The 23,596-nt window shown below is 41.3% G+C and overlaps 1 protein-coding gene across 2 annotated transcripts in view; it reads right to left on the bottom strand.

Moving 5' to 3' along the window:
- The window catches only part of hydin (HYDIN axonemal central pair apparatus protein), a 915,145-nt gene that overhangs the window by 476,778 nt on the left and 414,771 nt on the right, over positions 1–23,596 (bottom strand). For both annotated transcript variants that reach the window (XM_043707374.1, XM_043707375.1), the window contains one exon: positions 18,011–18,163. In XM_043707374.1, coding sequence (XP_043563309.1) covers positions 18,011–18,163 — 153 coding nt within the window. The remainder of the gene's footprint in view (positions 1–18,010; positions 18,164–23,596) is intronic.

The raw sequence follows: 23,596 nt of genomic DNA, 5'->3' as shown, positions 1-23,596 counted from the left end.
CAAGTCCCTCCTCCCTACTTTTTATCTTAGCCTGCTGGACACACTTTCCTCATTCCTGAAGAAGGGCTTATGCCCGAAACGTCAATTCTCCTGCTCCTTGGATGCTGCCTGACCTGCTGCGCTTTTCCAGCAACACATTTTCAGCTCTGATCTCCAGCATCTGCAGACCTCACTTTCTCCTTGCCATACTTATCCAACTCTCTTTTGTGGGTACGCTTACAGGCAGTACATCCTCTTCACCTGCTGCTCCCTTCCCCTTGAGCCCCTGCCATGCCCCATCCGAGCAAGGACTTTTTTTGCCGAATTATTAGCTTATCTTAATTATGTTGATAGGAGCTAGAGGGGGTTCCAAGGCCTGCTTCTTCCCCGCTCACTGGAAAATAATTGAGGGCAAACAAAAAGGTCTCTAATAATCTTACCATTTCATTCAGTTGAAAGTTTCTCCTCAGCTAATCCAAAAATATCCCTAGTTCCTTGACTTTAGAAAGTAGAATAATTAAAACACATATTTCAATATCTGCTTAGCAATATCCATAATATCAGTATTCAGCAAAACTGTATGTTTCTGTGAGGAGCTAGAGTAAATAAAACCAAAATAGATAGAATCTGATCCATGGTTACACAGAATTAAAATGACAACTGTAAGCTGAAGCTGAAAGTTGGTTTTCCTGTTGACAAGTTTCCTCTATCTCAACTCATCCATCAGAACACTGTCAGTGAAAGTATTGCAACCTCTGCTGACCCATCACTATAATTCATCTTTAATCAATCAGCCTCTTCAAATGCAATCAATATCAAAACAGTGCATTAACCTAAATTATGTTAGCTACCACCAACAGCATAGCAACTCGGCAAAAAAGAATCTAACAAAATTGCAGTAGTCTGAAATAGTAAATAGATTAGATTACATTACAGTGTGGAAACAGGCCCTTCGGCCCAACAACTCCACACCGACCCACCGAAGCGCAACCCACCCATTTCCCTACATTTACCCCTTACCTAACACTATGGGCAACTTAGCATGGCCAATTCACCTGACCTGCACATCTTTGGATTGTGGGAGGAAACCGGAGCACCCGGAGGAAACCCACGCAGGCACGGGGAGAATGTGCAAACTCCACACAGACAGTTGCCTGAGGCGGGAATTGAACCCGGGTCTCAGGCGCTGTGAGGCAGCAGTGCTAACCACTGTGCCACCGTGCCGCCCAATAGTTTATTTAATCCACTAAAAATTCCCAATATTGTCTCTGAGTAACTGAACGAGACATTAAGTGAACACCAGACTAGGTTACTACTGCAAGCTTCGATTTTACACCAATTTCCAGGGTAATTATATAGAAAATCAAAATAGTACCTATACATTCCTAGATTCATCAGTTTCAAAATACTTATTATTGCAATATCCCATGGAAAACATTTTTTGTTCAATTTACAAGGGATAAGGTTCATAATGTAGAACTGAATGATAGGAGAGAAGATGAAAGGTAGAGAAGGAATGCTGATATCAACTTGGGTTTTAAAGGCCTAAGAAATTCAAACTGAGGGGAAAGATTCCACAATTGTGAGGTCCTCCAGACTTGACTCCTGGTACATGACTCCTCCAAGAGTCCTTTGGTATACACGTACTTTCTTTTAACTATATTAACCAATCATCTAGTGGACAAATTACAAACACTGAAACAATAACAAAATCAAAGAGAGGGTAAACAAGGGAGGGAACTAAATCAAAATGGTGCAGTAAGAGTAAACTATGCAACCTAGCCCCGGCAGTAAGGATTTAAAAAGAAAACCACCAAATTAACTAATCAAAATAGCTAAGCAAACAATTAGCAAGCACTACTCAACTTTATTCAGCGAGTCGTGAGTTCATGGAATGCCCTGCCAGTAGCAGTGGTGGACTCTCCCTCTTTATGGGCATTTAAACGGGCATTGGATAGGCATATGGAGGATAGTGGGCTAGTGTAGGTTAGGTGGGCTTGGATCGGCACAACATCGAGGGCCAAAGGGCCTGTACTGCGCTGTATTTTTCTATGTTCTATGTTCTACCTATCAGGGACAGTGCAACAATAACAAAAACCGAAAAGATGGCGAAACTAAGGGAGGGACCAAATCAAAATGGTGTTGGAGGAGAGATAATGAGCTCTAGACCCAGTGGTAGGTCTAGATCCTGAGGTCATGATGCAGTTGTATAAGACTCTGGTGCGGCCGCATCTGGAATATTGTGTGCAGTTTTGGTCACCATACTATAGGAAGGATGTGGAGGCACTGGAACGGGTGCAGAGGAGGTTTACCAGGATGTTGCCTGGTATGGAAGGAAAATCGTATGAGGAAAGACTGAGGCACTTGGGGCTGTTATCACTAGAGAAAAGAAGGTTTAGGGGTGACTTGATAGAGGGGTACAGTAAGTTCATGGAATGCCCTGCCAGTAGCAGTAGTGGACTCTCCCTCTTTATGGGCATTTAAGCGGGCATTGGATAGGTATATGGAGGATAGTGGGTTAGTATAGGTTAGGTGGGCTTGGATCGGCGCAACATCGAGGGCCAAAGGGCCTGTACTGCGCTGTATTCTTCTATGTTCTATGGTAAGGACAACAGGCTTTTTGTTTCTTTACAACAAAAAGAATAACTTCATTTGCAAAATATTTCAGAATTGCAACAAATTTATATCTCACTGATCTGTTCTGGAAAGGTCCTGATGATTAATATGCACACCCTGCAGTATTTCCCACAAGCTGTATCTTAGTTCAATGTTGTTGCCATTGGAATGATGTACACCAGTCTTAGCTAACAGTGGCTGCCTAGGAGCCATTCAGTTGTACCTGCCCCACTGGAATGACAATCCTAACTCTGGAGCCACTTTCTCCCAGATCTTTCCAACTTCCAATACTTACCTCAAGGGTGAAATCGAGCATTCTTTTGAGGGCTTTCGAGTATGTTAAATTGGGAAAAGTCCTCAAAATATTCAACCATTTTGATTTAAACTGAGTTCCTATGCTCCTTTGCTATTTTACAGAAATCATTTTTAGTAATGTCTCCTGAGCCTGATATACCTAAAGCAGAATCAAAAAGTGTTTAGAACAATATATACAAATCATGGATAGCATACAGACAACAAGGAAGTTACAACAGTGCAGGACCATCATAGACTTTGTACAGGGATATCGTAACCGAGATTTACAGATTTAATTGGAATGTTAATTGTATATCAATTGTGATTAACTAGATGCAGATAGAGAGCTTTGATTGGGTTATTACTTCAGCATACAGAAGGGCTTTTGTGGTACAGTGATAAAGTTCAAGTGTCCAGCTACTTTAGATATGTGTCATAACATTCTGAACTGTCTTGAGCACATAGAAAGTCAGACTTGAAGGAGGTGAGGTGAGATGACATGATTTGATTCACCCTCTCCGAATTATTCTAAATTTGGGTTCTTCCTTCACCAACTGGACATCAAGAGTCGAGACTGTGGTGCTGGAAAATCACAGCAGGTCAGGTAGCATCCAAGGAGCATAAGAAACATCTTCAGGTCCACCATTAGAACAAGGAGATCAAGAGTCACTTCACACATAGCACATAAAGTTAACTCATAGAAAGCAGCAAGACACTGTTCGGGCATAAACGAGCCAGCTCAAAAGTTGCTTAGGGCACCATGGAATAAGCTAACAAGAATACTGAGATTTCGAGAGTTAGTTCACACATAACATATAGACAACATTGAATCAGTTCAAATATCAGATGAGTATCAGTTTGAGATCATCGATAGTACAAAGGCATTACAGAATCCGCTCAAAATGACACATACAAACAGGAAGGAGGAGTGGCCCTTTTGGCCCCTCCAATCAGTACCACCATTTGGGTAAATTATGGCTAATCTGATCCTGGCCTCTATTTGCCTTCTACTGTCTAACCCTTACACCTTTTGATTCCCTTTCCCATTAAGGAAAAAATATTCAATAACCATTTCCCTTGCTATTTAGGGAAAACAAATCCATAGACTAACGATTCTGAGAGGAAATGAAAATCCTCATCTCCATCTTTAAAGGAAGACCTCTTATGTTTCATTTGTTTCCCTAGTTCTAGTTTCTCCGTCCTCTCCAAATCTACCTTCATAATCATATTTCAATGAGTTCCTATTCTTTTAAATGTCAATCTGAACAAGCCCAACTTTTCCTCATAATGTAACCTCTTTATCCCAGAACCCTGTCGAGTAAGCCTTATTACTAATTCCAGATGCAAATATATGTTCAGTGCTTCAAATGTGGTCCCACTCAAGCCTTGTAAAACTGTAACAAAATTTCCTTTTATATTCCATTCCCCTTATAATAAATAACAGCATTCCATTTGCCTTCCTAATCTCTTGCTGTACCTACATACTAACTTCTTGTGATTCATACATTAGTACAGCCAGATCCTTTTGTATCACACATTTCTATAATCTCTTTCTATTTAAATACAATGCTGCTCTAACATTCTCCCTGGAAATGTGCACAGGTGTAGCCTTCTCCACATCATATTCCATGTGCTATATTTTTTTCCCACTCAACGTAACTACATCCCTTTGGAAACTCCTAATAGAGATCTACAGCACAGAAGTATGGCCTTCAGCCCATCACATCCATGCTGGTCAAAAACAACTACCTAACCATTCGAATCCCATTTCCCAGCACTTGGCCCACTCGTATGTTTTGGCATCACGTGCACATCTTAATACCCCTGAAATGTTATGAGAGTTTATAACACCTTTTACAGTGAGTTCCAGATTCCCACAACCCTCTGGGTGAAAAAGATTTTCCACACATCTCCTCTAAACTTTCTGCTTTCTACCTTAAATCTATGCCTCTGGTGATTGAATATTCCATTGAGGGGAAAAGGTTCTTCAAGTCTACCCCATCAATGCCCTCTTCCCATGTTACTTCCCTATCTATTTTTAAGTCATCAGCAAAATTAGCAACCATACATATTGTCCCTTCATCCACATTATTAACAAAGACTGTAAACAGGTGATGTCAAAACTCTAATCCTCGTGATACTCCACTTGTTACATCTAACCATCCAAAGATTGGACAGAAGCATTGCAGTGAGCTAAATGGGAACATTATAAAGTCAGGTCAGGCAGCATCCAAGGAGCAGGAAATCGATGTTTCGGGCAGAAGCCCTTCATCAGCGCTACACTTTTTGACTCTGACTCTCCAGCATCCCACATTATAAAGTCAGCTGACAAATAATATATGGACAGTTCAAAGTCAGTTCAAATAAAAACATAGAAAGCATTCCAAATTAACCAACTAATTCATTGTCAGCTCACAAATGGTACAGGGCGTCATGCAGTCAACTGACCTACAGCTGAGGGACACGAAACAGCCTCAAAAATAGCTGTAATATCACACAGTCAGCTTATGAATGGTACAAAAACTTCACAAAATCAGCTTACAAATGACATACTGACATCATAGAGTCAGTTCACAATAGTTCAGGAACATTAGGGCAGGAAATCAGAGATTCTACGTGGAAATCATACAGTTAGTTCACAAAAGGTGAAGGGAAGCCACACAGATATCAGAGTCAGTTCAGTGATTGCTGGAGGCATCACAAAGTGAGCTATAGTCAGAACTCCCCCACTGTATGCAGATATTAGAGACTGCATTCAAATTGCAAAGAACATCAACCAAATGCACTCAAATATTCCAAGGAATATCAAGAATCAGTTCACAGGCCACAAACAGATATCAGTCAGATCACGGATAGCAGAGGGACACCAGATGTATTTCACAGTGTCAGCTCACAGACTGTACAGGGAAATCATAGAATCAGCTCATAGCTAGCAGTCAGGCATTACCAATTGTGCTCAAGGTTGCTCACAGGAACATCTAGAAAAAGCTCTCAGGTCATGCACTCACAGCAAAGTGAGCTCATAGACTGCACAGGCATGATAAAATGAATTCACTAAGTACAGGGATATCATATAGTCAGTTCACATACAGCATACAGTCAATTCTAAAGTAGATCACAGATTTCCAGGAACAGCATAGAATCAGCACATTGATAGCATAGGCATCAGTGTCTTCCCATTCGTAGAACGGAGAAAAAGCAAAGAAAGCTCAACTCATTTCTCAGAAATATAAAGAAATCAGTTCACTGAAGTATGCAGTCAGGCAACAGAAAAAAAAAAGAGGGACAGCACACCAAAACAGGGTCATACAAACATAAGGAATAGGAGCAGGAGTAGACAACCATGGTGCGTGTCAAGCTTATTCTATTATTCAGTACAATCATGTGGGTGCTTGGTTTTAACTCTACTCTCCTGCCCTTTCCCCAAATTCCTTAATTCCCTAAGAGATCAAAGATTTATCTCAGCTTTAAACATATCCATTCCATGATGGTGCATCCAAACTTCTCTCCTGATGTAGAAAATGCCAAAGATGCAAAACCATTTCAGTGAAAAAAAATTCTGTTTATCTCAGTCCTAAATTTTCAACATCTTATCTTGGGGCAGTGCCCCTATGTTCTGGATTCCCAACCAGGAGAAACAGCATCTCAATTTCTATCCTGTCAATCCCATTCAGAATCCTGCATCTTAAAACGAGAGCATTTCTCATTCTTTTAAACTCCAGAGAATACAGACCCCTAACTTACTCAGTCTCTCACCACTGGACATGCCACTCCTCCCAAGAGCCTGTTTCAGTGTCGTGTCCCTCTTTTTACTGTTATCTGACTGCATGCTTTCAGTGAACTAATTTCTTCATATCCCTGAGCTCCCTGAGTTGAGTTTTCTCTGCTGTACTGCAGTTAAGCATGTAGGAGAAAGTGAGGACTGCACATGCTGGAGATCAGAGTCAAAAGGTGTGGTGCTGGAAAAGTACAGCCAGTCAGGCAGCATCTGAGGAGCAGGACTAGGAAGGAAGATGGACAAGTAGGACAGTTCAAGAGGGAACTGACAAGTTGGAGGGTTTGATCCAGGATAAGGTGGGGGGAGGGGAGATGAGGAAACTGGTGAAATTGACATTGATCCCATGTGGTTGGAGGGTCCCAAGGCAAAAGAGACGGCATTCTTTCTACAGGCATTGGGTGGCTAGATTTTGATGGTGAGGAGGCATAGGACTAATGCTCGAAACGTCGACTCTTCTGCTTCTTGGATGCTGCCTGACCAGCCATGCTTTTCCAGCACAACACCTTTTGACTGTTGTCAAACATGTGTATCATTTATTAAATATGAAGATCAAAACTACATATTGTGGTCTCACTAAAGCCACAATCGTAGCATGACTTCTTTATTCTTGTAGTCATCAAATCATACAGCACAGAAGAAGCCCTTCAGTCAAACGAGTATGCACCAACTTATTTACACTAATTCCACTTTCCAGCATTTGGTCCAAAGTCTTGAACATTGTAATATTTTCCTCAAATTCCCTCTAAATAACCTACACTTCATCTTAAAACTATGCCCCCTCCTTACAGACTTTTCAGCTAAGGAGAATAGCTGCTTTCTATCTAGCATGTCCATGTCCCTCACAATCTTTTACACCGCAATCAAGTTCCCCCGTCAATGTTCTCTGCTCTGAAGAAAACAACTCAAGCCTACCCAGCCTGCTTCATAGCTAGAATGTGCCAACCCAAGCAATATCTTGGTGAATCTCCTCTGCACTCTCTCCAATGAAATCACGCCCTTCCTATAGAGTGGAGACCAGAACTACACAGATGTAGCCTAGCCAAAGTTGGGTACAGCTCCAATGTAACCTTGTTGCTTTTTGAATCTGTGCCATGATTGATAAAGGTAAGTGTCCTGTATACCTTCTTAACTACTATGTTAATCTGTCCTGCCACCTTCAGGGATCTAATGGGCGGCATGGTGGCACAGTGGTTAGCACTGTTGCGTCACAGCGCCAGAGACCCGGGTTCAATTCCCGCCTCAGGCGACTGACTGTGTGGAGTTTGCACGTTCTCCCCGTGTCTGCGTGGGTTTCCTCTGGGTGCTCCGGTTTCCTCCCACAGTCCAAAGATGTGCAGGTCAGGTGAATTGGCCATGCTAAATTGCCTGTAGTGTTAGGTAAGGGGTAAATGTAGGGGTATGGATGGGTTGCTGTAAGTAATCTAATCTAATCTAATCTGTGGACAAGCACCTCAAGATCTCCCAATCCTCTGAACTTCTTAGCATCCTGCCATTTATCGAGTGATACGAAACAGACCCTTCAAGCCAACTCCGACTCCATGCCAACCAGGTTTCCTAAACTGAACAAGTACCATTTGCCTGCATTTAGTCCATCTACCTCTTAACTTTTACTGTCTACATATTTGTCCAAATGTCTTTTAACTGTTGTACGCCACTGTCTTGTGACTTCTTCCAAAGTGCATTCACCTCTCTGTTTTCAGGGTTAAATTTCTTCTCCCACTGATGTTCCCTGTTTTCTTCAGAGCAAAGAACATTGACAGGGGAACCTCACTGTGGTGTAAAAGATTGTGAGGGACATGGACATGCTATTGTCCTTAGCTGAAAAGTCTGTTCCCGCTCTTTACCTTCCTGAAAGACCTTCTTCAGCATTGTTAATAATCCAGCTAATCTTCATGTCATCTGCCAACTTACTTATCATCCCCCTAATCTGTATTATCTGCATTCTTATCTGTCTTATTTATCTATATCATGAACAATAATATATCTAGCCTATATGTCAATAGTCCGACGAGGGAAGGGGCCATATTGGACCAGGTACTGGGGAACGAGCCAGGCCAGATGGTAGAAGTTGTGATGGGGATTTCTTTGGGAACAGTGACCACAATTCAGTCAGTTTTAGAATACTCGTAGATAAAGAGGAGAGTGGTCCTAAGAGAAGAGGACTAAACTGGGCCAAGGTCAATTATATCAAAATTAGGCAGGAGCTCGGAAATGTGAATCAGACATAGCTATTTGAAGGGAAGTTCACATTTGAGATGCAGGAGGCTTTCAAAGATAGTGCAGGATAGGCATGTCCCGTTGAAAGCAAAGGATAGGAAGAGCAAGATGTGTGAATCGTGAATGACAGGAGAAATTGTACGACCAGAAAAGGGAAGCATACATAAGGTCTAGGCAGCTAAGAACAGAATGGGTCCTGGAAGAATATCGGAAGAGTAGGACAAGTCTTAAACGAGGAATCAAGCGGGCAAAAAGGAGTCATAAAATAGCTTTAGCAAACAGAATTAAGGAAAATCCCAAAGCATTTTATTCTTATATAAGAAGCAAGTGGGTAACTAGAGAAAGGATTGGTCCACTAAAGGATAATGAAGGAAGGCTGTGTGTCGATCCTGAAAGAATGGGTGAGATTCTGAATGATTACTTTGCATCAGTGTTCACTGAGGAGAAGAACATGATGAATGTTGAGATTAGAGATAGAAGATTGATTAGTCTGGATCATGTTGACATAAGTAGGGAAGATGTGTTAGGTAGGCTAGAGGTTATTAAGGTGGACAAATCCCCAGGACCAGATGGGATTTCTTCAAGGACCGCAATTTCCCCCCCGACGTGGTCGACGATGCCCTCCACCGCATCTCTTCCACTTCCCGCTCCTCCGCCCTTGAACCCCGCCCCTCCAACCGCCACCAGGACAGAACCCCACTGGTCCTCACCTACCACCCCACCAATCTCCATGTACAGCGCATCATCCGCCGTCATTTCCGCTACCTCCAAACGGACCCCAGCACCAAAGATATATTTCCCTCCCCTCCCCTATCAGCTTTCCGTAGAGACCACTCCCTCCGCGACTCCCTTGTCAGATCCACACACCCCACCGACCCAACCACCACTCCCGGCACCTTCCCTTGCAACCGCAGGAGGTGCAACACTTGCGCAGTACTTACGAGGCACATATTTATATGTACAGAAACAGACACATACCACCACGTGAGGCCAGGGTGTTGCCATCGTATGAGAAGCTAAGACAGGAGGTGTCACTGCCAGGAGCATGTGCCTGTCGATTATGAAACTTCGTATGAACCTATGGTATGAATGAACAAAGATTAACAGAACATAATCAGAACATCAGCCACAGCTGTCTGCTCAACATCTGCTTCAAACATGACTGTACACGATCAGAGTCCACCTATCACATTTCCGACGCCCCTCCCCCAAGTCCCTCCTCCCTACCTTTTATCTTAGCCTGCTGGACAAACATTCCCCATTCCTGAAGAAGGGCTTATGCCCGAAACATCGATTCTCCTGTTCCCTGGATGCTGCCTGACCTGCTGCGCTTTTCCAGCAACACATTTCCAGCCCAGATGGGATCTATCCCAGGTTGCTGAGGGAGGCGAGAGAGGAAATAGTTGGAGCCCCGACAGATATCTTTGTGGCATCCTTAAATACAGGTGAGGTGCCAGAGGACTGGAGGGTTGCTCATGTTGTCCCCCTGTATAAGAAGGGTAGTAGGAATATTCCGGGTAACTACAAACCAGAGAGCCTGACGTCGGTGGTGGAAAAGTTGTTGGAGAAGGTACTGAGGGATAGGATCTATTTATATTTAGAAAAGAATGGGCTTATCAGTGATAGGCAACATGGATTTGTGCGGGGGAGATCGTGCCTTACCAACTTAATAGAGTTCTTCGAGGAAGTCACCAAGTTGACAGATGAAGGAATGGCTGTTGATGTCATATACATGGACTTTAGCAAGGCATTTGATACGGTTCCCAATGGTAGACTAATGGAGAAAGTGAAGTCATATGGTGTGCAGCATGTTCTAGCTAGGTGGATAAAGGACTAGTTGAGCAACAGTAGACAGAGAGTAGTAGGTGAAGGGAGTTTCTCGAAATGGAGAAAGGTGACCAGTGGTGTTCCACACGGGTCAGTGTTGAGGCCACTGTTGTTTATAATATACATAACTGATCTAGAAGAGGGCACAGTTGGTATGATCAGCAAGTTTGCAGATGACACGAAGATTGGTGGAGTAGCAGAAAGCATAAGGGATTGTCAAAGAATACAGGAGGATATAGATAGACTGGAGAGTTCAATGGCAGATGGAGTTCAATCCAGACAAATGTGAGGTGATGCATTTCGGCAAGACTAATTCTAGACAGAATTATACAATGAACAGAAGAGCCTTGGGAAAAGTTGATGGGCAGAGAGATCTGGGAGTGCAGGTCCATTGTACCCTGAAAGTTGCTGCACAGGTGGATAGAGTGGTCAAGAAGGCATATAATATGCTTGCCTTCTTTGGATGGGGTATTGAGTATGAGAGCTGGCAAGTCATGTTAAAATTGTATAAGACATTGGTTTGGCCACATTTAGAATACTGCGTACAGTTCTGGTCGCCACATTACCAATAGGATGTGGACCCTTTTGGAGAGGGTGCAGAGAAGGTTTACGAGGATGTTGCCTGGTATGGAAGGTGCTAGCTATGAAGAAAGGTTGAGTAGGTTAGGTTTATTTTCATTAGAAAAAAGGAGATTGAGAGGGGACCTGATTAAGGTTTATAAAATCATGAAGGGTATAGACAGGGTGGATAGAGACAAGCTTTTTCCCAGGGTGAAGGATTCAATAACGAGATGTCATGCTTTCAAGGTGAGAGGTGGAAAGTTTAAGGGGCGTATATGCGGCAAGTACTTCACACAGAGGGTGGTGGGCATTTGGAACGCGTTGCCAACAGAGGTGGTAGAGGCAGGCACGGTGGATTCATTTAAGATCCATCTGGATAAATGCATCAGTAGGTGGGGAGTAGAGGGATACAGATGCTTAGGAATTGACTGACAGGTTTAGACAGTACATTTGGATCGGCTCAGGCTTGGAGGGCCAAAGGGCCTGTTCCTGGGCTGTAAATTTTCTTTATTCTTTGTTCACTTATTCCTGTTGTACACCACTGCACATCGGGCTGCAGTCACAAAAATAGCCTTGTACCAGCACCTTCTGTCTCCTACTACAAAGCGAATTTTGAATCCACCTTGCCTGGATCGCGTGTACCTTTACTTTCTGTAATTAGTTTCCTTTGTGGAAACTTGTCAAAGTCTTTGCTGAAATCCATATCAACTACATCAACTGCACTACCCTCCTCTATACCCTTGATCACCTCCTTGAATTTTCATGAACCAGGAATTCTGGATTTCTAGTCTCTGCCACCTCAGACAATTAATTCCTTTGCACAAGAAAATAAGTTTATAAAAAATAATACAAAAGTAAGACTAGGATATGGTGAGACAATTTGATGAAGCAAAATGCTCTTCCTATGGCATGTGGAGAGATGTGGACCAAGACAAGCAAATGTACAGCAAGTGTCACCAGCCGAACCAACTTGCGCAATTGGTGTTGAGCTTTAGTGGCTGCTGGAGTCAATACGCTATATCAGTTATAAGATTGTGTGGATCAAGGTACACAAAATACTGGGAAAGACAAATAGCATTAGAATAGAAAATAACAATGGTGGAGTTGCAAAAATAACAAAAATATAGAGAACAGATCATGATTACACTGCAAATACATGAATGTACAGAGAATAATCAGTAAGATTGGCGAGTTACAAACACATGATTTCATTTAGAATTATGTTATTGTGTATGATTAAAATAGAGATATTGCCCAAAACAGAATCGAGTGTTAAATATTCTGCTTTCAAGATGTTCAGAAAAGATAAGGAAAAAAGCAAAAGGAATGTAGTATTGGTTAAGGAGAGCAGTGGAGGATATCTGAGGTTTGAGGATAAAGTCAATTTGGTAAGAACTAAGTACAGTAACAAAAACATTACAATTACATTGCTTAGTATAATCTCAGGTCTATCAACTAGTGGAAAGAATATATGGGAACAAATCTGCAAGGAAATTGCAGAGAGGTACAAACATCATAGAGTAGTTATCATGGGGGATTTTCATTATCCAAATATAGATAGGATTATGGTGAAGAGCACTGAGGAACAAACATTCCTAGGTTGCGTTCAAGAAAATGTTCTAAAGCAGCACATGTCCAGCCCTGACCAGGCAACAAGGTGAGTCAAGTAGAGTAACTTTAAATGGAGGAGCCTGTCTGTTCCCAGTACCAGGCTGACTGCATCCTTCTTCCTCCTTTTCTTTTTTTCTCTTTCACCTTCATCTTCTTTTCAGTAGTGATGGCGAATGAAGGTGGCATTGGCAGGATTAGGCAGTGAGGGAAGGCTGGTGGTGACAGTGGGAGCAGACAGCCTGGAGTAGCCAGCAGCTAGAGAGAGAGCAGGTAGCAAGAGCAGGAAGAGGCAGCCTGAGACAGCCGGTGACCGAGAGCGGGAACAGGCAGCCTGGAGCCTGGGGCGAGAGTGGGAGCAGGCGCTGAGAAGAGAAGGCTAAGAGGCAATTTGACAGAACTTTTCAAAATCATGAGGGGCCTTAACAGAATCGATCTGGAGAAACTGATTCCCCACATAACAGGATAGAGAATTACGGGGCTCAGAGGTCAGGTAACTTGCAAAAGAAACAAATGTACAGTAAGAGAAAATAATTTTCACAATCACACTGCCTGGAAGTGTGATGAAGGCAGGTTCAATTGAAGCATTCAAGAGGACATTAGTTGAATATGTAAATAAAAACAATATTCAGGGCCATGGGAAAAAGGCAAAACAATAGCAATAAGTTATAATTCTCATTCAGAGAGCCAGTGCAGACACAATGGATCGGCTAACCTACTTGTGCATCATGACAATTTGATGATTCTGTCGAGAGATTCAAGGAATTATAGGTTATAGATGGAACTGTAACACTGCAAACATTCTACAGCCTATTCTTTTGGCACTGCTTCCCTCTATTGATGATGTAGAATCAACAGATTTGCTCTGTAAATTCATTATTTATTCATATCAAGCTGTTTCACAACTTCTGTAAATTGCTTTTGGGATTAACTTCACTCTAGTACATAATATTATTCCTGAAATCTCAAGTACTATCTTAATCCATGCACTGTGAATGCTATAGTAGATATGCATTGATTTTAGTTATAGCACCAGAGTACTGGACTCTTTTTATAGTCTCGATTTCTGTGGAGTCAGGGTGATTCTAAAATGGTGCACAAATCCCAGATCTGGATGACCTGACCCAATTTATGACAAATTCTATTTTGGCCAAAGGGAGTAACTAATTCATAAAAGGAACCCAAACTCAGCAGCACCATTTGAAGTTAATGCTATGCTCAAACAGACCCCAAAGTCACCGCAACAAAAGTCTTAACCTTAGGCATCACTAAAAGATTTCACACGCTCCCCCTCAACTGCCTTTTTGCAGGGGTCACATAAATTATGATAATGTGGTCATCCACTCCTTAAACATTCCCTTAGTGCTGAGGGGGGCATAGATATGTCACCAATAGGCCATCTGCCAATAGGCGAAATGAGAACCCTAACAACCTAGTTAACCAGCAAGTAAAGGCCTTATTCCACCTCTGTTGTGAAAATACAGGGAAGAGTGGAACTCAGAGCAGTGTGGACAGCCTTTTTTTCCACTATCTAAAGTGGAAAAATAGGAAGGTTGGTGTACTTGCTTCAGAGGTTGCCCTCTGTGCATCAGGCGCACTTATCCCAAGATGGACATCTACTTTGTGCATCATCGCAAAACTTAATCATCCATTTCCACTCAATTATTTCTAAGGGTATGTGAATCCCTCCCCGTGGAAAAAGTACTAACTCAGTTCACTCCTAATCCATGATGTAATCTCCATAGAACTGCTTGCAGTCCCAGCCGCATCCACTAATGTGTTCTGATGCTGCTAGAACTGCAAGAGCTACTGACAACTCTCAAGAGTGCAACTTGTTTCCACAGTTTGGGGGGTGCACACTCTAATCCACTGCTTGCGAAGGCACTCACTCTATATCACTGCACGGTGGCCATTGTTAAATAAGGTCAGTTTGCTACAGACCTTTCTAATGGGAGAGGAATAAGCAACCTGTCCCCTGTAAACTTCATATTTGTCTTTTAGGAACTTTTGTAATAGTTGCAAAAACTCTTGAAGAGTAGATAATGTCAACTAGGGCAGACATAATGGGCCAAATGGCATTCTTCTGCATTATAACTATTCTGTAGAATTGTCAAGCTGTGAAATTATTTAAATTCCCAATGATTTTTATGAACTGAAATCAGCTTGCCTGTGTGAGTGAGTGTTAAAGAATTAACCCGACAAGTTATTTAAATCCCTGGCCCCTTAAAAAAATCAACCTATTATCTCAGAAAGGGATCCTAAGTTCATAGTTTGATTGACAGCTTAAAGGAGGTATTAAAGAATTAATTGTCTTTGATGGTGGGTTAAAATAAAAACAAGACTTTTGTTTTTATTTGAGAAGATTTTAATGTTTTGAATGGGCTTTCATGAATATTTTACAGTCATAAAGGCTGCAACAGATATGAAGACTATTATTTTACCTCATGTCAGTATGGTTTCTGAGGGCTGACCATAGTGGATACTTGATGAATTGGCATGATACGCGTCAGGGTAATGGATAGGACATGATGAGTGGGTAGAGGTTGAAGGGGTGAGGGTTGGATGGTCTAATAATTAATAAAATTACTGCCAACAGAGACAGGCCTTTCAAACAGTCCACCTAGGCAACCCTGTGGTACTCCCAACCTATTTCTGAACATAGCAGTTCCAACTCTATTCCACACCCACTCCCCCAGAGCTGATTCTATCCCACATCTGCCATTTGCATGGGTTTCTCTGCTGGTGCAGTGAGCTGGGTATTTACCACTTCTTTATTGAAAGTCCAAGCCTATGATTTCCTTTGCTGCTTAGAATTGTGCTAATGAGCATTTCCATAAGTTGTTTATGATGATCAGAGTAAATGCAGCTTCTCAACTGACATAAAGCAAGGTTAAACTTCAGGCATTAATGCTGAAATCCTGTGCATACTCACAGCCTCTGTTAACTTGTAGAAACCAGTTGCTTTTTAATAATGCAAATTGAGTGAACAGTCAAGTCTGTGGGCGGGGGGGAGACGCTAAGGTGGCACAGTAATTTAGCGCACCACAAGAAGCCAGGTATATAAAAAGGTCCATCCACTGTAAGAGTCTCAAACACTTTTCAGCTCAGTTTTAGCTCAGTTCTTGTTTATGGAAGCCACCAGTGCAAAGAATTGATAGTACAAACAAAGGGTTGTGCAGTTTTTATGAAATTCTTAACATGCAATTCTGCAAATACCAATGCAATTAAAAATAAACAACAAAATATGGAAAACGTGTAGAATTCAATTAGAGAGTGCACAGATGCAAAGTTCAACTCTTTGAAACATCCTAAGCTCCATAGTACATGAAGGACTAGTTAACAGCCGAACCACACTTTTGTGAAAGCTTTATTTCAGTTCGCTACATTACATATACTTTTATTTCTAATTAACCCACTCAAAAATGTTATTACATACCTCTAGAGCAAGTGGGACTTGAACCTGGCCCTCTTGGCTCAAAGGAAGGAAACTACCAATGTATCACGTGTCCTTTTAGACACACTATAAAACTCACCTCCATTGATTACCAGTAGGGGGAGATCAGGCAGGACCCCATTCTTCCCCCTCATGGACATAATCACTCCCTGGGGTAGAGAAAAGAGTCTGTTCTTTTTTCTCTACCCCAGCCACCGCCTATTCTCTCACTTCTCAATTCAATTCCCATCTTGTAAATGCAGACCCTTGGGCGTGATGCAATGACACACAGGGCCTGGTACTGTGCAACATTGTCATGTGAGCACATATACTCAGTCACCAAACACTGCCTTTTTCAGTTACCAATTCACATTCAATTTTTTATTTAACCACCACCAGTAAATCACCTGTGTTTCTCATCATTCAATTTATTTGCAGAACCCATTGAAGACAATGCAATAACAGCAAAGGTGAGGGAAAGAGAGAGAGAGGAATTCACATCTAATTAGCTCCTCTTGAATATATTCATCACCAGATCCCTCATGTCTGATAGGTCTCAGACATTTCTTCAGACTCTGTCAAATCATAACAAGATTAGCCAAAGGAAGAAATAATCTCTGGATACAATTTATGAACTTCACTCTAATTCAATTACATAAGTTCTGTCTCTCAATAAAACCTCAATGCAAACACTAAAACAATTCTGGACCTGCATGGGAAGTGGGTGTCACAAGCATTTATTGTCCATATCACAATATATATTAATAACGTATATGAAGGAATTAATCATAGACATAAAGTTTGTAGACATAAACCTAGGGTGAATTCTAAGGAGGATGCAGAGATGCTCCAAAGTGATCTGGACAAGTTGGATGAGTGGGCAAATGCATGGCAGCAGAAATATAATGTTGATAAATACTAGGCCATTGCAGAACACAGTTAGGAGTGATCCATTTTCCTGTGGATCTGCAGTCACTGTCAGTGCAATGATATAAGGATGGCAGATTTCTTTGCCTAAAGGACATTATTGAACCAAATGGATTTTACTATTGATGATCATCGTCATGGTAACCATCACTGATGGCAAATTTCATATTCCAGAAAATAACTTAATAATATAAATGAAATCACAAAATAACTTAATTTCCACAAGCTATTAAGTCCCCAAGTTAGCTTTCCCTTGTGGAAATTACTAGCCTGTGACACCACAGCCTCTCTTGCATGGTGTTAGATAGATTATCAAAAAGCTTTTCCACCTTAGGCCTGAGCAGAATCTTGTCTGGGCTGAAACTCTTGCTACCAGCATTTCATGTATCAAATTAAATGATTTGAGCCAACTTGGACTCAGTTCCTGGACTGTACCTAAAGCATAAATAACCTTAAGCAGCACTTTGAAAAAACTGGTAGAACATTTTTTAAAGTGAATCAAAGCAGACCAAGAATTTGGATCTGTTACAACTATTAAAATTTGGTTGTTGTTTTGAAGAAACATGAAAGACAGCTAAGGATTGCATTGAACAGAATACACAGATACTGCATAGATCCTATCAAGCTGTGCAGCGTACACTCTGAGGGTAAATTTATAAAAAAGGAAGAAGAGCTAAGAGCATGGCAGATGTGCAAGCAATCCCATCTGTGAAGCAATTAATCATCTTTACTGAGCATATTTCCTTTTTTAATTACTGCAAATGACTTACCATTTTGGCTGTGACTCTGGCTGGGATAAGTGATTCATTAGACAGGCAGATGGTCTTGGGAACATCAGTTAGTACCTTGATTTTTCCCCAGTCAATCTTTGTGGAATTGAGATGGACCACTGGCCCCTCGCCTATGCAATATACATGGACTATCTGGTTCAAAACAATAGAATAAACAATATTTTTGGATATGTTCTGTATTTTAAATTATAATAAATAACTGGCAATGATTTATAATGTGTACAGTCAGAAAGGATAACATATGTATTGAATTTACAGCATAGAGACAGCCAACTACTCTATGTTTATGTATCACATGTGCCTTCTCGCTCTTTGTGTAACTGCATTTCCTTCGGTTTCCTTCGAAGAAATTTAACTTACTTAGCTTCCCTCTAATTGTATCTATGCTAAATGCCATAATTACTCCTTTTGGTAATGATTTCACCATTTTTTGCCACCCTTTAGTCAAGGAAAATTCATAACATGGATCATTTATCCACAATATATTCACATATCATATGACAATTTCTCCAAACTCATAAGAAGTATGAGATGTGTGCGATGTTGACAGGGGATTTTAATTGTCACCTCTAAACATTAAATAGTGAGCACTCATGGCCTTGCACCTCACCAGCAACGACTTATACAACTGAATGGTGTTACGTATGGCCCAGGAGAGAGATGATCATGCAGTACTGATCATTGGGACCTGTGGATTCAGGTAATCCAGCACTGCATCAGTCTGTCCTCAGTGACCAGCCAGAAGGTAATCCCCTTCTGAGAGAGACAGAATTTGACATAAAAAGAAGAATAAAAGAAGATCATTCAACCCTTCGAACCCGCTCTGCCATTCAATAAGATCATGGCTTATCTCATTTTAACCTGAACTCTACATTCCTGGACATCCCTAATAATCTTTCATCACTTTGGTAATCAAGAATGACAAATATGCTAGAGTTCTTTGAAGATGTAACAATCAATATGGATAATGGGGATCCTGCAGATAAAGTATATCTGGACTTGCAGAAGACATTTGAAAAAAGCTGCACAAAAGATTAATACACAGTGTTAGATCACATGGGGGTAGGAGCAGTATATTAGCTTCAGTAGAAGATTGGCTAACCAACAGAAAGCACAGAGTCAGGAAAAGTGGATCCTTTTTCTGCTTGGCAGGATATAATTGGTGGGGTGCCCCAAGGTTCAATCTTTTGGCCCAAATTATTTACAATCTATGTTAATGATTTGGATGCAAAGACATAAGATACTATGACCACATTTTCAGGTGACTAAAATAAGCGAGAAAGTATGTTATAATGAAGAAATAAGAAATTTACAAATGGATATGGATAGGTTAGGTGAATGGGCCAAAATTAATATTGATTAGCGTGAGGTTATCCATTTTGGTCAAAGGAATAGAAAAGCAAATCCACATGGACAGGAACTTCCAAGTGCTTTGATACAAAGGGATCTAGGTACCCTCGTGCATGAATTGCAGAAATCCATTGCGCAGATACACCAGGTAATAAGGAAGGAAAATGGAATTTTGGCATTTATCGCTAAAGGAATAGAGAATAAAGATAAGGAACTGTTGCTACAACTGTACAAGGCATTAGTGAGACCATACCCAGAGTACTGTGTAGAATCTTGGTCCCCTTATTTGATATCGTTGCATTGAATGTAGTTCAGAGGAGGTTCATTAGATTGATTCCAGAGATGAGGGGTGTGTCTTATGAAAAGAGATTGAGCAGTTTAGGTGTATATTCTCTGGAATTTAGGACGATAAGAGATCTATTTTTGATATATTAAATGCTAAAGGGAATTAACAAAGGAGACATAGAGAGGATGTTTCCTCGTGAACAATCTGGATTGAGGGGCCATAGTCTTAGGATAAAGGAAAGCACATTGAAAACAGAGATGAGAAAAAAATTACTTCTCTCAAAAGGGTTTAGAAATTGTGGAATTTACAACCCAGAGAGGCACTGAATAAACTTAGGAAGGAGATGGACGATTTTTAATTTATCATGGGTTGAAGGGTTATGGAGCGCAGGCAGGAAAGTGGAGTTGAGGCTAATGTGAGATCAGCCATGATGTAATGGAGGAGCTGGATGAAGAGGCTGAATTGTCCACTCTTGTTCCTAGTTCTTATGTTCTATCTACTTCCATCTTAAAAATATTTAAAGATTTTTAATCCACTGTCTTTTGTGGAAGGGAATTCCAAAGGCTCACAACTTTGAGAAAAAATGTTTCCTCATCTCTGCCATAAATGAACCATCTCTTTTTTTTTGTAAAAGAAAAAGATTTGAGTTCTTTTTTTACACAATTACAAAATTAATATAGTGTAACCACTTTACAGTATAATAACAGCATCAATATAAAATTAAGAAAAATAACTACTAAACTACTCCACAAACTACCAAAACACAAAATAAGATATAAGAAAGAAGACTCTATGTATAAAAATAAGGGCACATTGGGGATGCTCTTGCCTTGAACTTTGCAAGCCACTCTGATGCCATATGACCCCTGTGAAGTAGCTTCAATTGAATAGCCTGAGTTCTATTACAGATAGAGATCTTCCTGGCATTTTCCCAGATATCTCCCCACATCTGAGATTTCCATCCCTATAACTGTTCCATGTCCTTTGATACCTTATTACCTAGCGAGTGGTAGAGAGTACTGACTGAGGGTGCACCCATCAACCGACGCACTCTCGTTTCCATATCTGATTTGTAAGGATTTGTCATCAATGTGTTTTTTTTTGTATGAAGTCTCGTACTTGAAAATATCGAAAAAGGTCCTTGCTAGGCAACCGGAACTTCTGACACCTCTGCTCGAAGGACATCATGAACTCCCCATTGAACAGATCTCCCAAACAGGAGATGCCTCACGACTCACAAATTTTAAATCCAGTGTCAGTCAAGCCTGGCTGAAATCCCAATATTCCCACTATAGGAGTAAAAGGGAAGGTTTTCTGTAAATTACCCTCATCCTGTCACATCATCCTCCAAGCTTTGATTGTGTTCAGTACAATTGGGTTTTTACAATGATTCGTAATAACTCATCCATAAATAATAGATTGATGCGGGATCATTTTGCTTGGGAAGCCTCGATATCCAATCAAATTGATTGTGAATCACAAGAGACCCAATTAGCCACATGAAATTTATATGAAGGAATTAATCGTAGACATAAAGTTTGTAGACATAAAGCTAGGCGGGAGGGTGAATTCTGAGGAGGATACAGAAATGCTCCAGTGTGATCTGGACAAGTTGGATGGTGCCGTCTATGATTCCAAATAAAGGAACCAAGTCAACCATAAAGCTTACACAGCACCTGTCTCAGCAACATCAAAGGAAGCGTTCTCGTGGGGTATAATAGGCAAGGTAGAATATTTATCTTGACCAAAGTTATTCTTCCTAGCCAGGATAACGGGAGATCTTCCCAGCGTTGGAGGTCCTGCCTTATTTTCTCTAATAAGTGCATCTAATTAGCTTTGTATAGCTGACCAAATACCAGGGTAATAAAAATGCCTAAATAGAGAAAACCTCCCAGTGACCACCGAAAGGGGAAGTGGGATCCATCCGCAAAATTGGATATGCTGGTAAAACCTCCTAGCAGTATGGCCTCTGATTTCATGAAGTTAATTTTGTAATCTGAGAACATACCAAATACGTTACCACTTGAATTAAGCGGGGCACAGATATCGATGGATCATTTAAGAAAAGAAGGACATATCTGTATAGAGAGTGATTTTATGCTTACCCGATCCTACCTCCGGGGCCGTTATATTAGGGTTAGTTCAGATAGCTTCTGCCAGCGGTTCAATCACTGTGTAAATAGTAGTGGTGAGAGAAGACATTCTTGACGACAACCTCCGCAACTAAAGCTATCCGATCTTATGCCATTGGTAATCGCCGCTACTTACAGGTCGTTATATAATATTGTGACCCACTTGGTAAAGGCCTCTCCAATGCCAAACCGTTCCATAGCATAAAAAAGATATGGCCATTCCACCCAATCGAATGCCTTCTCTGCATCTAGGGAGACGACTAATCCTGGTATCGCTCCCTGCTGGCAGACTTGTACCATGTTTAACACTCTTCTGATATTATTAGTAGATCTGGGACTCTTATTAAACCATGTCTGATCCTCTTTTATAATAAATGGTAAAACCCTCTCTAGTCTTAATGCCAACATTTTTGAGAGAATTTTGAAGTCCACGTTCAATAAGGATATTGGTCTGTATGAAGTACAGTCATCTGGGGCTTTTCCTTTCTTAAGAATGAGAGAGAGATATTTGCTTCTCTCAGGGAAGGCAGGAGACTACCCTGACGATGTGAATAATTAAAAGAATCTATAAATGGTCTGGCTAATTTGTCTGTAAACTCTTTCTAGAACTCAGCCCGAAATCCGTCTGGTCCGGGCGCTTTCCTGCTCTGGAGATGCCTCACCGCCTCCTGCACTTCCTGGGTTGGCCGGGGGGGGCATTCAAAAGTGACACCTGCTGCGAGGTTAAGCCCGAGAGGAACAGATTTTTTTTAAAAAAGACTCTATCTTCCGTGCTCCAGCCTCACGGTGCTATGACTTATACAACTCAGAGTAGAACTTTCTAAAAGCTGCATTGATCTTTTTAGGATCACAAGTCAGGGCGCCAGCACCTTCTCTAATACATGTAATGGATTGGGGAGTCTTTTTCTTTCTGGCAAGGTATGCTAGATACCTGCACAGCTTATTGCCGTGCTCAAATAATCTTTGCATCTCTCTCTTTGCTGTTTGAGTAAGTGCGGTATTCAAAGTAGCCCTGAGGGCTGTAATCTGCTGTAATTTAGTAATGGACGGTCTATCAACATACACTGGCGAGCCTCAAGCAGATGCCGTTGTTCTGCCTTTTGTCTTTTTCGGGTCACAGAATATGAGATAACCAAGCCACGTGCATATGCCTCAGCAGTCTCCCACATCACCGATGGGTTATTGGCCGTACCTCAGTTGATACCACAGAAAGTTTTAAATTCCTGCGAGAAATATTCTATGAACTTACTATCCTTTAACAGGAAAGGGTCCATATTCCAATGCCAGGAACCCATCTTGTCATCACTAGTCTTGACCTCCATATACACTGCTGCGTGATCAGAAATAGTTATATTCCCTACTTTACAAGACAATATCGAATTCAGAAAGGTCGAGGGGACAATAAAACATGCCGATTCTGGTATGACACTTGTGCGGGTTAGAATAAAAAGTAAAATCTCTACCCTCAGGGTGAAGACACCTTCACACATCTACCAATCCCAACTTGCTATTCAGATCAGCCAACTGCCTAGATCTCAGAGATATACCTGCCGAGCTGCTAGGTAACCTGTCCACCTCGGGGTCGGTTATACAATTAAAATCTCCTCCATAATTACGTGACGCACCCCGAGAGCCATCAACTTGGAGACTGCATCTGTTACATATTTAAAAGGATGTGCCGGGGGCAATATACATTCAAAATCCCATACTCCTTTCCATATATTAGAGCTTTAAGTATTATAAACCGTCCAGACTCATCTCTTATCTGGCTTAGCATTTGGAATGGAAGATTCTTCC

Source organism: Chiloscyllium plagiosum, chromosome 17 (genome assembly GCF_004010195.1).
Source record: "Chiloscyllium plagiosum isolate BGI_BamShark_2017 chromosome 17, ASM401019v2, whole genome shotgun sequence".
NCBI classification, from domain to species: domain Eukaryota; kingdom Metazoa; phylum Chordata; class Chondrichthyes; order Orectolobiformes; family Hemiscylliidae; genus Chiloscyllium; species Chiloscyllium plagiosum.
The sequence above is the reverse complement of the archived record's forward strand: the minus strand, read 5'-3'. Positions and strand labels throughout refer to the sequence as shown.